Source organism: Erythrolamprus reginae, chromosome 10 (genome assembly GCF_031021105.1).
Source record: "Erythrolamprus reginae isolate rEryReg1 chromosome 10, rEryReg1.hap1, whole genome shotgun sequence".
NCBI classification, from domain to species: domain Eukaryota; kingdom Metazoa; phylum Chordata; class Lepidosauria; order Squamata; family Dipsadidae; genus Erythrolamprus; species Erythrolamprus reginae.
The window spans coordinates 18,214,422-18,231,180 of NC_091959.1; the positions used below are offsets into that span (position 1 = coordinate 18,214,422).

Genomic DNA, 16,759 nt, shown 5'->3' on the forward strand with positions numbered 1-16,759 from the left:
TCTGTAGGGGTCTGATGATGTCCAGCCCAGATCAGAATTCCAGGCAGAAGAGGGCATGTGGGCCTATTGCCCTCCCAAACTTTTGACACTCATGTTTCCAAAGAAGGTTTTCATGGCAAAGGAAACAATCACCTGAGGGATGAGTATGGCTGACAGCTGTCTTGCAACAGAAGGGGGAAAACCCGGGAACAGTTACAAAAATGAAGCCATAGGGACAAATCTAATTTTTGGATTATGAGGGAACAGAGGTGAATGAGAAAAACAACAACAAATGATCAGAATTGGGTGATAGAAGAAATAAATAATAATAATTACTAACCTGCTGGCATTCAAAAATATCTCCAGGTTTTGGAGGAAAATGGACTTTTTGAACTCAAAATCCAAGCGAAAAGCAACCTGTGGAGATCAGAACAGATTTCGGACATTTAAAAAAGTATGGGAAAGTTGTACAAATGGCTCAAACAGAGAAAATACAGAAAAAAAACCAAAAGGAAAAGTAAAACTAGACATTTTCTTTCTTACCCAAACATAACGAAAATATAGAAACACGGCACCATAAATAAATGGAACATAAAACCCCTAAAAACTAACTCGTACCTTCCTGAGAAATATCCAAAACGAATATAAATATAGTATACAGCAGAGGTCCCCAACCTTTTTTGCACCAGGGACCGGCTTTAAGCTAGACCAGTTTTCCATGGCCCGGGGGGGGGGGGGGGGGCTTTGGTCATATGGGGGTGGGGTTATGGAGGGGTGGAGCCAGGGCCGCCATCAGGAATTTTGGGGCCCCATACAGCCTAAGTGTCTGGGGGGCCCCTCCCCGCCATTTTAAAACTACTTTATTTTGCGACATACCAATTATGTATGAAATTTACCTTCTTTGGGGAGGGGTGAAAGGGGAGAGTAAGAGAAGAAGGAGTGAAAGAAGGGAATGAGGGAGGAAAGAAGGGAGGAAGGAAAAGGAAAGCAAGAAATGGATGGAGGAAAGGAGGAAAGAAAGAAAGAAAGAAAGAAAGGGGGAAGGGACAGGAACAGAGGAAGGAAGCAAGGAAACTTATGAAAGGGGAGAGTAAGAGAGGAAAGACTGAAGGAAGGGAGGGAGGGAAGAAGGTAGGAAGGAGAAAGAAAAGAAGAAATAGAGGAAGGAAGGTAAAAGAGAGAAAGAAAAAGAGCAAGAAAGAAAGCAAGAAAGAAAGAAAGAGAATGAAAGAGAAATAAAAATAGAGAGGGGGAATGAAAGAAATGGAAGGAGGGAAGGAAGGAGAGAAAGCAAGAGAAAGAAAGAAAGCAAGAGAGAGAAAAAAGAATGAAAGAGCAAGAGAGCAAGAGAGCAAAAGAAAGAGAGAAAGAAAGAAAGAAAGAAAGAAAGAAAGGCAACTTCAAAGAAAGGCTCACTGAGCATCTCTCACTCTCTTTCTATCCCTCTTTCTTTCTCTCTCTTCCTTTCTATCTCTCCTCTTCCTTTATCTCCTCTCTCTCTCTCCCTCTGTCTTTCTCTCCCCCCTCTCTCCCCCCTCTCTCCCCCCTCTCTCCCCCCTCTTTCCCTCTCTCCCTCTCCTTGCTATCTCTCCCCCCTCTCCCCTCTCTCTTTCCTCTCTCTCCCTCTCTTGCTATCTCTTTCTCTCCCCCCTCTCTCCCCTCTCTCTTTCTCTCTCTCCCTCTCTTGCTATCTCTTTCTCTCTCTTTCTCCCCCCTCTCTCCTCTCTCCTTCTCCCTCTCCCTCTCTTTCTCTCTCTCTCCCCCCCCTCTCTTTCTCTCTCTCCCTCTCTTGCTATCTCTTTCTCTCTCTTTCTCCCCCCTCTCTCCCTCTCTCCCTCTCCCTCTCTTTCTCTCTCTCTCCCCCCTCTCTCTTTCTCTCTCTCCCTCTCTTGCTATCTCTTTCTCTCTCTTTCTCCCCCTCTCTCCCTCTCTCTTTCTCCCTCTCCCTCCACTCACCCATCCCGGGGGTCTTTTTCGGACTTGCCAATCCAAGTCACGCAGCCTTGCGGAGCTCCTGGTGGTCTCTCATCCCCGAATCAGCCAGGTAAACACGGCCCCCTCTTCCCTGGCCCGAAACCAGCGAAGGTTGGGGGAATTTCTGCGCAACCCCGGCCACTTTCGGTGTTAAATTCCTCTCCCCGCCCTCTCCGCACCTCCGAAGGGAGCAGGGCAGCGTTGCTGGGCTGGCCAATTCTGGGCAGGGGGCGAATTCCTCCCCGGGGGGGTGGAGGTTGTGGATGTGTGCGTGCACCCAGAAGGCGTCCGAACTTTGCCCGGCGGAGCTCTGCAAACACGAGGCAGGGAGGGAGGGGAGGCCGTTCGTTGCCCGGCCAGCGGGCACCAAACAGGGCAGGGCTCCATGGGAGGGGAGGGGGCGCCCCCGCGTGGGACCCCCCCCCCGGCGGGCTCCGTCCGGTCCGGGAAAAAGGAGGGCAGGGGTCTCTCGGCTGGGGCGGCGCTGGGGGCGCTCTGCACACGCTCAGGGGGCCCGAAGCTGCGTGTGAAAGGGAAGGGGAGGGGGCACCTCGCGGCTGGGGGCTGCCTGGCTTTGTGATTTTGGCTGGGGGGGGAGTTAGGAAGGTCCTACTTCTCCCCCCCCCAGCCAAAAACTCAAAGCCTATCTGCTGGATACGGGCGATGAGTGGGACAGAGCGGCGCGGAAGCCTCTTGCCAGCAGCTGCCACAGCCACCAGCTTCGGCGCCGCTCGTCCCGCTCATCGCCCGTATCCAGCAGATAGGCTTTGAGTTTTTGGCTGGGGGGGGGGGAGAAGTAGGACCTTCCTAAGTCCCCCCCCCCAGCCAAAAACTCAAAGCCTATCTGCTGGATACGGGCGATGAGTGGGACAGAGCGGCGCGGAAGCCTCTTGCAGCAGCTGCCACAGCCACCGGCTTCGGCGCCGCTCGTCCCACTCATCGCCCGTATCCAGCAGATAGGCTTTGAGTTTTTGGCTGGGGGGGGGAGAAGTAGGACCTTCCTAAGTCCCCCCCCAGCCAAAAACTCAAAGCCAGGGCAGCCCCCAGCCGCCAAAGGAGCCTCCTGATTCTCCCCGCCCTGCCCGACGCCCCACCCTGTCCTGCATAATGTCCTCTGCCGGGAGGGCAGCGGCGCCGCGGACCGGCTGGAAAACCCCAACGGCCCGGTCCCGGTCCGCGGACCGGCGGTTGGGGACCTCTGGTATACAGAACTAAAGAAAATAAACACAATTCTACATACTAGACACAAATACATAATATCAGGTCGCTTGATAGTGATAGTCGACAATAGGGTTGACAAATTATGTCTTTTATACGTGCATATATCGAACACCATTGAAATTGAAAGTTTTATATGTTCTAAGCTGATTTGTCTGTCTATTATTTTCACTTCTCTTCCTTTTTTTTTCTTTGTATGTTTTGTTTGTGTACAGCCTTTATGATGTCTTGCAAAAAGAGGCGTCCTTGTCGATGAGGTATTTCTTTTGTAGATTTAAGTTGCTCATGCCGAAGATTAGATGGCCGATTAGCTGTTCTTCTGGGTCTTTGTATTTGCATTTTGCTAGTAAAGCTGTAGTCGGGTGACAAAGTCATTGATCGACTCGCCTTCAGCCTGCTTCATCTGGGAGAATTTGTTTCGGCTGATGCGAGCAGGAGTCGCTGACTGGAAGTGGTTTCGCGAGCTTTTCCTGCAGAGCCGTCCAGGAGATGCTCTCGATGGATTCTTCATCTGCGAGCATTGTGGCTAGATTGTAGATCACTGGACTGCAATAATGGAGGAATATAGCTCGCTTTCTGTTCTCCGATACGTCGTCTAGATTGCTTGCTTGGAGGAAGATGCGAAATTTGGACATGTATGCTTTCCACGTATCCTCATCGGGGTTGAAGAAAGGCAAAGCGTGTGGTATTGCCGAAGCCATCTCTGGAATGCGAAGGCTCGAACCCCTCGTCGCCACTGTTAAATCAGAGGCTGGAGGCCGAGGAAGAGGGTAACAGCTCTTTATTCAATAATCAGGAACATTAAAAAGTGACCAGCTCGCAGGCAGGTAGTGACTTAAAAACAAGCGGCCGAAACCGCACCTTATATACTTTGTTACCAGCACTGGGGATTGGTGACAATGTTTCAAGGCTTAGCGCCGGGGCTTCCTATTGGTTGTGCCCGGAGGTTCCTTATTGGTTGCGCCTTGGCTTCCCATTGGTTGCGCTTGCGGGCTTCTCATGGTCGCGGCCTGCTCCAATCAGCGATCACATTTATTTCAACAACTTGCAAACATAACAGTTTGTTTTTATATGTAAAAATTTAATAAAGATTATTTTTTTAAAAAAGTATTTCTGACTGTATTCCCCTTTATACTATCCATTATACTGCCACTTCATAATACCTTGGTAAAACCTCACCTTGGAATGCTGCATCTAATTTTGGTCACCACAATATGAAAAAAGATGGCAAGACTGTGGAAAGAGTGCAGGGAGAGGCAACAAAGAACTGAAGACTAAAATATATGAAGAATGGTTGCAGGAGTTGTGTATGTTCAGTCTAGGGAAAAGAAGGAGTAGGAAGGTTGAGTCAACCTTGAGCCAGTCAGGATCGAACTGCTGGCAGAGAGTTGAATCAGCCTGCAATGCTGCATTCTAACCGCTGCGCACCACCACAGCTCCTTCAATGCCCCTTGAAGATGGGCTAGCAATCCCTTTTGAAACAGGGTATGGAACTACTTGGTTTATACCTTATTTTGACGGCAGCAGATTGGAGAAGAAGCAACGCATTTGTTTTGGTTTAATAGTGTTTTTATTTGCCATGGGTGGAGTGGGTTGGCAGTGGCTGCCAAAAATATGTTTTGAGTACATTTGAATTACAATAGTTTGCATATAAATGTGTGGGTGGGTTGGGAAAATGCGTGCGTGCCATTCAGGGCTTTGAAGTAAGTTGTTTATAAATATTTTTTAAAATTAGAAATAAATGAAAAGCTGCTGTACAGTAAAATAAGCCTTCTCTCTCCAGATTAATATATTAGAATATCTGATGTCTATGGAGATTCTCTTTAAAAAAATATTTTTATTGATTTTATAATATAAAAACACATACACAACATATAACAAGTGCACAGTGATTGTGCCCACTACCAGACAATCATTTGTACCTCATCACCAATTGGAGGTGTTTCTTGTATAACCAACTCTGTGGGGACCTTATCGGTCGCTGGGATTCGTGCGGTAGCAGGCGGTTCCGGAGGTAATATGGTCCAATGCCATGTAGGGTTTTAAAGGTCATGACCAACACTTTGAATTGTGACCGGAAACTGATCGGCAGCCAATGCAAGCCACGGAGTGTTGAAGAAACGTGGGCGAATCTTGGAAGCCCACGACGGCTCTCGCGGCTGCGTTCTGAAGTTTCCGAACACTTTTCAAGGTAGCCCCTTGTAGAGAGCGTTGCAGTAATTGAACCTCGAGGTGATGAGGGCATGAGTGACTGTGAGCAATGACTCCCTGTCCAAATAGGGCTGCAACTGGTGCACCAGCCAAACTGGGCAAATGCCCTCTTCGCCACAGCCGAAAGATGGTGTTTGTTTTGGAACCGACCCAACCCTCTTCTCCATTTACTCATAGCCCTCCAGCAGAGCTGATAGAGTTAGGTAGGTGGGTATAAAACCAAAATACACGGAACATCTATTTATAATGAGCCGAGGTGGAGCAGTGGGTAGAGTGCTGTACTGCAGACCACTAAAGCTGACTGGTAGATCTGCAGGTCAGCGGTTCAAATCTCATCACCGGCTCAAGGTTGACTCAGCCTTCCATCCTTCCGAGGTGGGTAAAATGAGGACTCAGATTGTGGGGGCAATATTCTGGCTCTGTTAAAAAGTGCTATTGCTAACATGTTGCAAGCCGCCCGAAGTCTAAGGAGAAGGGCAGCATAAAAAAATAGAATAAATAAATAAATTTTCATTAGGATCTAGTTTCACCTTCAAGAGAAGCAAGGATCAATTAACCCACAGCCAGTAGTTCTCATAATTTCGCAGAATATAGTAGATAAGATATTGTGTGTTAATATAACCCTAGGCAAACATGGTGTCAGGTCGAAGCCATCATTTGGAGTTAGAGACTTTGGCCTGCCACAATAGAATAATATTATGGGAACTGGGAGGGGTAATTGCATGAGAGGGAGGGTTACTAGCCACAATAAATTCCTTTCTTAGAGTCCAAGCCAAGGTCATCTTTTGTTCTGCATCAACGGATGTAAGGAGGAGGTTGGTGGAATCCCTGCACTCGGACTGGTCCTTGTGGGTGTGGGGATGGGGGATGAATCTTAACCTGGGTGGGGTATTGGAAGTTAGTTAGTATCGGGATGGCTATGGTGTGACCAACATGGCTCTGATAATAAATTGAACTTTGGATGAGAGAATTAGACTGGGATCTGATTTATTTCTCAGATGCTATTTGGGGCGCTGACATATGGTTGTGTTTAAAAATTATATACCTCTGCTTCCTGGGATAGTAGTTGATATTTTATTTATTTTATTTATTTATTTATTAGATTTGTATGCCGCCCCTCTCCGAAGACTCGGGGCGGCTAACAACAATAAAAAAAACAATGTAACAAATCTAATATTAAAAAATAATCTAAGAATTTAAGAGACCAATCATACAAACAAGCATACCATGTATAAATTTTATAAGCCTAGGGGGAAGGGAAAAAATTTCAATTCCCCCCATGCCTGACGACAGAGGTGGGTTTTAAGGAGCTTGCGAAAGGCAAGGAGGGTGGGGGCAACTCTGATATCTGGGGGGAGCTGGTTCCAGAGGGTCAGGGCCGCCACAGAGAAGCCTCTTCTCCTGGGTCCCACCAAATGACATTGTTTAGTCAACGGGACCCGGAGAAGGCCAATTCTGTGGGACCTAACTGGTCGCTGGGATTCGTGCGGCAGAAGGCGGTCCCGGAGATATTCTGGTCCGATGCCATGAAGGGCTTTACAGGTCATAACCAACTAGTTTACTAGTTAATTAAAAGATTCTATTATTTCATTGACCCAGTTAAACACGGAAAGAAAGAGCACACTATAGCTCCAGCTCCTTTTTTTTTTCACTGGGGTTATATATATCTGTACAATTGTATCATTCAAAATTCCTGGCCAAATGCTGAAAATTGGTGGTGTTATTTCCAGGGGATTTTCAGCAGAAATGAAACAACAAACAAGCAAAAAGAGATCCATTTTGCTCCACAATGCTTAAAATGTCAATAAAAGTCTTACCCCTCCACACAAAAAAGCCAGGTAACCAGGTTAACTGTTTTAACTTGGCATTACATCATGTGTGTTGTGGTTAGCTCTGGCCCAGCTCCTGCCCCAAGGACTGTGAATGTGGGGGAGACATCTACATGCTGCAGGCTTGTTTTGCCCCCCGGTGGAATCTGCTGATGAAGGCTCCTCTGACCAAGAAGACATGAGTGACAGGGAGGAGGAGAGTGTGGCAGACAGCTCAGAAGGAGATCAATTATCTAGCTCCTTCTTGGATTCAGAACAAGAGTTAATGATACAGCCACGCATGCGGAGAGCGATGCATAGGCAACAACAACTGAGAGATTATTATCAAAGAAAATGAGGCCACCTGTGGTTGGGTGGGGCTGTGGTAATTAGTGAGGCTGTTATAAATAGCAGCCTGTGGGTTTGGCCATTGTGGAGGATTATCTGATCATTGTGTTTCGTGACTGCTTTACTTTTTGTGTGCTGATTTCCCCCCACTTTGAAACTAAACCAGAGCAAAGTGTGTTTCACTTTGTGAAAGAAGAAGGACTGTGAATTGCCTTACAGCTGCAAGCTAAGTATCACAGGACTGGTAAGGGACTTGTACAAATTACCAGTTTGTTTGGAGACGAGTGCTCTTTGCTATACAAAAAGAGGGCTTAGTTTAAGTGAATTTTCATTATATAGAACATTGTTTTGAATTTTCAAACGTGTGTGTGTCTGAAATTTGTACCTGTGAATTTTTGGGAGGAGTCTACTAGAGAGCCCGACAGAACAATGTGTAGCTCTTGGATACTGAAAATAATAATTTAAAAGCATGCTCCCTTGAGCCATCCTGGTTTAGAAGAAGAACCCTGGATCTCCAAAACATGGGCATCAAATGGAATTTCAAATGAGTCACTTTTAATGGAGCCCCATAGAGGAGACTAAGACCAGGTCTTCCCAGGGGCTTCCAGTTATGGCTTTGGGGGTCAGCGGGCAGGAGGAATTGTTTGACCATAGATGGGAGAAACGGGGGGAAGGAAAGGCAGATCTGAAGTTAGAAGCATGATGAACTATCACAAGTTCCTGGTGAATATAGCAGCCTGGCAGTCAACATTTTGACTAGACAATATTTAAATCAGAGTTGCTCCAGCTGGTCAATATTGGTCAACGGGTCCAAAGACAGGCTAGAAAAATGCTGGAATGTCTTCACCATAAAATTTATCAGGAAAGACTTAACGAACTCAATCTGTATAGTCTGGAGGACAGAAGGGAAAGTGGGGAGGGGGGGGGGAACATGATTGAAACATTTAAATATATTAAAGGGTTAAATAAGGTTCAGGAGGGAAGTGTTTTTAATAGGAAAGTGAACACAAGAACAAGGGGGCAAAATCTGAGGTTAGCTGCGGGAAAGATCAGAAACAACATGAGAAAATATTATTTTACTGAAAGAGTAGTAGATGCTTGGAACAAACTTCCAGCAGATGTGGTTGGTAAATCCTCAGTCACTGAATTTAAACATGCCTGGGAGAAATATAGATCCATCCTAAGATAAAATGCAGGAAATAGTATAAGGGCAGACTAGATGGACCAGGAGGTCTTTTTCTGCCGTCAATCTTCTATGTTTCTATGTTTCTATTATTGACCCCCAAAGATCAATGAGTTGCTGTTATTAGTAGTACTATTATTTATTAAATCATTCTTATATAATACATATTTGAGGGTTGATGAACAATCTGAAACTTCATGAAGGGGACCGATGAGCTGCAACTGAAGAATTTGGGGACCTCGAACTTAAATTCTGGATATCAGAAATACTACAATAATAAATGTATCTGGTTCCATGAACTTTGAAAATCTGCTCTCAGAATTCTCAGCTTCAGTTTCTCAAACTGTTGGTTTGTTTATATTTTATTTCAGAATGAAATAGCACAGCATGACCATGGAATAATAATCTGCATTCTTCATACTGCTGGAACAGTTTATAATATTCTGGACTAATATTTCATCTATGTTTATGCTTTTGGGAGTTTATAACTTTTAATTGATCCTTGACATAAAGAAGGCATAGAAGATAAAAGTGCTATTTAAGACTTCTGTCCATCAAAGCATTCAGCAACCTTTGTGTTCTCCCAAAAAAGTCATTAATGAGAAGGAAATGAAACTGTCTAAAGTCATTAAAAAAAGTCCAATTAAAAAAACATTAAATTGCTTGATTAGGGAGAAGGCTTCTGGGTTTGTTTTCTAGTTTTTAACTGGCAGCCCAAAGACCGTTTAAGATGCTGGACCATCTTAATGCAGTTGAAACCTCCTGGCCAACCTATTATTTTCTTATTTGGCAATACAGACATAGAAAAGCTAATATTAATCTGCCAGTTTTTCATGGTTCTGGAATTCTTAACAAACTCTTCTGGCCTGGAAAGCAACTGCAATTACGTGGTATGGAATCTGTGTTCAGCAGCATTACTCAGTCAATGTCAGCCTTTAATTTCATGCTCTAGAGTTATCTTTGGTCAGGCAGAGATATCTCATGTAGTTCTTCCTAGGATACAAGCCCTTGGCCAAGCTTCCATGTAATATAATGGATATTTATAAAGGCATCTATCTCAATGAGTTTTAGTCATCGAGGGGGTTTTTTTGGTTCTGGCTTACTACCAGAGTTCTAACAGGATACCACAAACTTATGTTGGTCTGACACATCCTTTTTCTGAGCACGACAAATAGAATGAAAGCACTTTTTTTTCAGTAGAGTAACAAGGATTTCTCAGCTACTCAACAAATTATCCAATCTTATACAGTGATGCCTCATCTTACAAACACCTCATCATACAAACTTTTTGAGATACAAACCCGGGGTTTAAGATTTTTTTGCCTCTTCTTACAAACTATTTTCACCTTACAAACCCACTGCCGCCGCTGGGATGCCCCGGCTCTGAACTTCTGTTGCTAATGAAGCACCCGTTTTTGCGCTGCTGGGATTCCCCTGAGGCTCCCCTCCATGGGAAACACCACGTCCGGACTTCTGTGTTTTTGTGATGCTGCAGGGAAATCCCAGCAGAGGAATCCTAGCAGCGCAAAAACAGGTGCTTCGCTGGTGATGGAAGTCCGGAGGTGGGGTTTCCCAGTGAGGGGAGCCTCAGTGAAATCGCAGCATCACACAGAGGTCCGGAGGTGGGGTTTCAAGGACTTCAGTGTTTTTGCAATGCTGCAATTTCACTTATGCTCCCTTCGCTGGGGAACCCCACCTCCCAGACTTCCGTTGCCAGTGAAGTGCTTGTTTTTGCGATGCTGGGATTCCCTGCTGGGATTCCCCTGCAGCATCGCAAAAACACAGAAGTTCGGAGGTGGGGTTTCCCATGGAGGGGAGCTTCAGGGGAATCCCAGCAGTGCAAAAACGGGTGCTTCGGCTGGCAAAAGGGGTGAATTTTGGGCTTGCACGCATTAATCACTTTTCCATTGATTCCTATGGGAAACATTGTTTCGTCTTACAAACTTTTCACCTTAAGAACCTCATCCCAGAACCAATTAAGTTTGTAAGACAAGTTATCACTGTACAGTGAACCCTCGATCATCGCGAGGGTTCCGTTCCAGGACCCCAAGCGATGATCGATTTTTCGCGAAGTAGCGGTGCGGAAGTAAAAACACCATCTGCACATGCGCAGATGGTGTTTTTACTTCCACCGCCCTTCGCCCGCCCACCCCGTTGCTCGTGCCTGGGGTTTCCCCCGCGCGCGCGCCGCCCGCCCACGCCATTGCTGGGGCCGCTTCCCAGCTGGGAAGCGAAGCTGGGGTCCCCACGCGCGCGCCCGCCCACGCTACGAGCGGCATTTCACCTTCCCTCCCAGGCAAAAAGATGCCGGCATTCTGGGCTGATGGGGTCGGACTTCCCAGGCGGAAGGCGTGCCCCTCTCCCCGCATCTTTTTGCCTGGGAGGGAAAGTGAAATGCCGCTCGTAGCAGCTGCTAGAGCCGCCGGCATTTCACTTTCCCTCCCAGGCAAAAAGATGCCGGGGCACGCCTTCCGCCTGGGAAGTCCGGCCCCATCATCCCAGAATGCCGGCATCTTTTTGCCTGGGAGGGAAAGTGAAATGCCGGCGGCTCTAGCAGCTGCTACGAGCGGCATTTCACCTTCCCTCCCAGGCAAAAAGATGCCAGCATTCTGGGCTGATGGGGTCGGACTTCCCAGGCGGAAGGCGTGCCCCTCTCCCCGCATCTTTTTGCCTGGGAGGGAAAGTGAAATGCCGCTCGTAGCAGCTGCTAGAGCCGCCGGCATTTCACTTTCCCTCCCAGGCAAAAAGATGCCGGGGCACGCCTTCCGCCTGGGAAGTCCGACCCCATCAGCCCAGAATGCCGGCATCTTTTTGCCTGGGAGGGAAGGTGAAATGCCGCTCGTAGCAGCTGCTAGAGCCGCCGGCATTTCACTTTCCCTCGCTGCAGCCGCGCGCCCCTCGCCTTCGCCTCACCTGACGGAGCCTTCTCCGTCCCTTTCCTGCTGCACCGGTCTGGGGCCAAGTGGGCGGGGGGCGGCCGGGACCTTGCCTGTCTCCGCCGCCCGCATCGCCCCTCCGGCGGGCCGGCCTCCCCCGCCTGCCTCTGCTGCAAGCGCACGAAAAAAAAGAGAGAAGGCTTCTACCAGAAGCCGGGGACGGCGGGCAGGGGCATGAAGGATCTCTTGCGGGGGAAAAGCCGCTAGCCAGCTTTCGGAGCTCCTCCGACATCACCCGCTTCTGGTAGAAGCCTTCTCTCTTTTTTTTCGTGCGCTTGGCGAGGAAAGGCAGGCGGGGAGGAGGCGACGGGGCCAAAGGGGGCCGAGGGAAGCTCGGCTGCGGTCGAGAGAGAAACGGCTTGGGCTCGCCGCAAGAAAAAAAAGAGACAGGCTTTTAGTTTTGGCTGCGGGGGGAGGGAATCCCGCCGCAAGGTAAGCTTCGGGGCGGGGCGGGCGGGGCCCTTTTGTGCCAGTCGGGGAGGCGGTGGCGGCTGCAGCAGAGGCGGGCGGGGGAGGCCGGCCCGCCGGAGGGGCGATGCGGGCGGCGGAGACAGGCGAGGTCCCGGCCGCCCCCCGCCCACTTGGCCCCAGACCGGTGCAGCAGGAAAGGGACGGAGAAGGCTCACTGGCAGCCCTTGCCCATCGCCGCGCCTTCGCTTCCCCCCTCCCCCGCTGGATCCGGCAGCGTGCTGAGGGGAATTGCCGCGGACTGGAGGCAGTGAGGCAGACCGGCTCCGAGGCGAGCGGCCGGAGCTGCGCCCTCCTTCGCCCGCCAGGTGAGGCGAAGGCGAGGGGCGCGCGGCTGCAGCGAGGAGCCGAAGATCCGGGCGGGGAAGACCCAGGGAAGGTTCCTTCGTCCGCCTAGCAGCTGATCTGCTCGGCAGCGCAGCACCAGCGAGGAGCCGAAGATCTTCGGCTCCTCGCTGCTGCTGCGCTGCCGAGCAGATCAGCTGCTAGGCGGCCGCTCGAGAGCAAGAGGGGGAGAGATAGAGAAAGAGAGAGAAGGAAAGAAAGAGATGAGAGAGGGAGGAAGAGAGTGTGAGAGAGGAAGAAGCAACATAGAGAAAGAGGGGGAAGACCCAGGGAAGCCTCTGCCCGGCGGGGAAACTCCACCATCTACGCATGCGTGGAAGGGCACGCATGCGCAGATGGTGGAGTTTACTTCCGGGTTGAAAACTAGCGAAATAGCCCTTTCGCGATCCTTGAGGACGCGAAACTCGAGGGTTCACTGTATTTGTAAGTTAAAATGTTGCTGAAAAATAACACGTAAAGGGAATGGGTTTTTATGTGGAGGCACATGAGAAGTAGATTCTGGTACGAGCCCACTTGAATCAGTATGACAAGATGGAAACCAACTGTACTTCTCATATTAGCCTTAAAAGATCAGCTGCAAAGGGTTGTTTTGTCCATCCTGCCAGAGAAAGTGCTATTTCTACTGATAATATTCAGTGAGGGAGCAGTTGAAAGATAGTACATATATCACCCATCAGCAAGAGGTCCAAAACCATCAATTACTGTTGCTTACAAACAAAAAAATCAGCTTGGCCTAAGATGGATATAAATGTCATATTTCTGGCTACGAAATACTGGCCTCCTTTGTCTCTCTCTTTCCTTCCCATATCTCCAGAATGTGAGCCAAATTTTAATTGGTGTGAGCTGTTTTGGGAAGCAGCAACAGTGTAAAAAGCTGGCATCTTTAAAAATGCAGAAAAAGGATGGCTTACTCAACCAAACCCTAGGCTAATACCATGTTTCCCCAAAAATATGACACTGTCTTATATTAATTTTTGCTCCAAAAGTTGTGCTACGTCTTATTTTCGGGGGGTGCCTTATATTTCTCAAATAAGACAAATTCACAGGCAGAAAAGCTGACACCCCCAAAGAAAGTGTACCGTACGGTACACTGATTACGGTATGGTACCTGTCAGTATGGCACACACACACACACAAACGACGGCACTTATATGGTGCAACAGTATACTCCCGCTATTGCAGCTTCCGGCCACCAGAGGAACTACAGTCTACGCACTATAGTAGAGACTGTAATGGTGGTGAGACAGCAGTAGACTGTGTCTGCTGTACTGGACGGTACAAAGCGATGGAAGGGGCCAGCAGGGGCCGTCACATTATTACGGTACCGCTATGAACAGCTTTGAATGGTACCGTATGTTTTTCCACCGTACCGTATGTAAACTTGACTACGCCTTATTTTCGGGGGGTGCCTTATATTAGCAAATTCTGCAAAACCTCTGACATGCCTTACTTTCGGGGTACGTCTTATTTTCAGGGAAACAGGGTAGGCATGTTTCATTTAGGAATCTCTACTTACCTTTGCTTTGGCCCGGAAAAAGGGGTAGCTGACATTGCAAACTCTGCTGTTTGAATGTTTCTCCTCAGACATACATTCTATGTTAATGTCCGGATCATCCTAAAATGAAAGGGGAAAGACGCAAATTGAAAGTTAAGGCTCATCCTGTAAATTCACAATAATCATAGAATCATAGAATCATAGAGTTAGAAGGGACCTCCAGGGTCATCGGGTCCAACCCCCTGCTCAATGCAGGATTCATTAAACCATCCCAGAAAGATGACTGTCCAGTCTCTGTTTGAAGACCCCCAGTGAAGGAGAGCCCACCACCTCCTGTGGCAAACTGTTCCACTGGTTTATTACCCGTACTGTTAGAAAGTTTTTTCTGATATCTATCCTATATTTTCTCTCCTTTCCTTCTACTTCTCTTCTTTCTTACTTTCTATCTTTATATACATTACTTAATGTCTGTTCTCTTTCATGTGTATTGTATATTGGACAAAGAATAAATAAATAAATAAATAAATTAAAAAAACAAAAAACAAAAAACAAACAAATAAATAAATAAATAAATCTACTCCTTTGCAGCTTCATTCCATTGTTTCTAGTCCTTCCATGTGCTAATGAGAACAATGCTGATCCCTCTGCTCTGGGACAGCCCTTCAGATATTTATAGACAGCTATCAAGTCTCCTCTCAGTCTTCTCCTTTGCAGACTAAACATCCCTAGATCCTTTAACCGTTCCTCATAGGACATGGTTTCCAGACCACTCACCATCCTTGTAACTCTCCTTTGAACTTGCTCTAGTTTATCAATGTCCTTTTTAAATTGGGCCCCCCAGAACTGAACACAGTATTCCAAGTGTGGTATAATAGAACAGTACAGTCTATTTGCTTACTCAAGGCACAAATGATCAGATTCAAAACAGTATAATTTGGACCAGTGGTGGGATTCAATTTTTTTTAAACAACTGGTTTTGTGGGCATGGCTTATTTGGACACATGGCTTGGTGGTCATGTGACCGGGTGGGTGTGGCATAGGGAATTATAGGAAATTCCTTTAAAAACAAAATACTGTATACAGTGTTCCCTCGATTTCCGTGGGGGATGCGTTCCGAGACTGCCCGCGAAAGTTGAATTTCCGCGAAGTAGAGATGCGGAAGTAAATACACTATTGTTGGCTATGAAAAGTATCACAAGCCATCCCTTAATACTTTAAACCCCTAAATTGCAATTTCCCATTCCCTTAGCAACCATTTAGATTATTACTCACCATGTTTCTTTATTAAAGTTTATTTAAAAAAATATTTATTAAAGGTGGACAAAAGTTTGGTGATGACATATGATGTCATCAGGAGAGAAAAACCGTCGTATAGGGGGGAAAACCGCAAAGTATTTTTTAATTAATATTTTTGAAAAACCGTGGTATAGACTTTTCGCAAAGTTTGAACCCGCGAAAATCGAGGGAACACTGTACTGCATATCCTGGATATACTGCATATAAATCAAATCAAATCAAATCAAATCAAATCAAATCAAATCAAATCAAATCAAATTTTTTAAAAAAACAAATAAATATCCTTGTATGTGTGTGGAACGGCTGACCATCATGTCTTTAACCTTGATCAAGATTTAAAGCTGATTATTATTCAAACCTCTGTTTAAGTTTCATTTTTGGGTATTATTGGACCTTACATCATGAAACAAACCTACTCTTATCAGTAGACAAAGATGACCTTTATTACTTGCTCTGACAGTTCTTCTCCCAATATTTTTCTTTGGTTATTTCAGGATAATCCATCAGAGAGGTTTTTACACTATTCTGTGGGTAGTTGTTCCGGCAATTTTCCACTGGCAGGCTTCAAAAACCAACAAAAGGAATTCTCCATGCTGCATAGATTAGTGAGGCCTCGACAGCAAGGTCAGCATCTTTACTACTAAAGAGGAATGGAAGGCCCAGGCTGTCCAAAACATACAACAAACTGCTTACATATGCTGACAGCACATTTATACATTTCTGAGAGGTTTTGGTGCTCCAGCCAGGATGTAAATGCTAGGATCACCCAGTGGCTGAATGAGAGATGATGTCTCCTAAACAGCTGCATATGGTAATGTCATAAGAACATGTTTTCTGTGCCCGAGCAGAGTGCGCATTACACACACTCGCTGTTATTTAGTCACTGGTAATTTGTTTGCCATGAATTCAGGGAGGAAGACAGGAATCTATTGATTATCATAAGCCAAATCCTAAAAGGAATTCCAGTGAAACATGAAGATTCAGGTGGGATGTTCTGGAGCTAGAGGTGGATGTGAGCCTTGAGGTAGAAACGGATGTACATTTGGGTGTGAGAGAGGCCAACTGGTGAAGTCTTGGTTTTTTAAATTTTTTTTAATTTTGTCCAATACACAATAATACACAATGAAGGTTATAGAGGATATAGTAGAGAAGAAATACAAGATATAGGAGAGACTATAGAACAGGGGACGGAAGGCACTCTAGTGCGCTTATGTACGCCCCTTACTGACCTCTTAGGAATCTGGAGAGGTCAACCGTGGATAGTCTAAGGGTAAAATGTTGGGGGTTAGGGGATGATACTATGGAGTCCACTCTTCAACAACCCGATTACTAAAGTCATGTTTTTTACAGTCAAGTTTGGAGCGGTTAATGTTAAGCTTGAATCTGTTGTGTGCTCTTGTGTTGTTGTGGTTGAAGCTGAAGTAGTCTTTGACAGGCAGGACATTGCAACATATGATCTTGTGGGCAATACTTAGATCATGTTTAAGGCATCGTAGTT

The 16,759-nt window shown here is 46.6% G+C and overlaps 1 protein-coding gene across 1 annotated transcript in view; it reads right to left on the reverse strand.

Moving 5' to 3' along the window:
* The window catches only part of ITGA11 (integrin subunit alpha 11), a 149,308-nt gene that overhangs the window by 24,034 nt on the left and 108,515 nt on the right, over window positions 1–16,759 (reverse strand). Inside the window, exons 21-22 of the mRNA XM_070762793.1 lie at window positions 13,987–14,085; window positions 320–396 (exon numbers count right to left, since the gene is read on the reverse strand). Coding sequence (XP_070618894.1) covers window positions 320–396; window positions 13,987–14,085 — 176 coding nt within the window. The remainder of the gene's footprint in view (window positions 1–319; window positions 397–13,986; window positions 14,086–16,759) is intronic.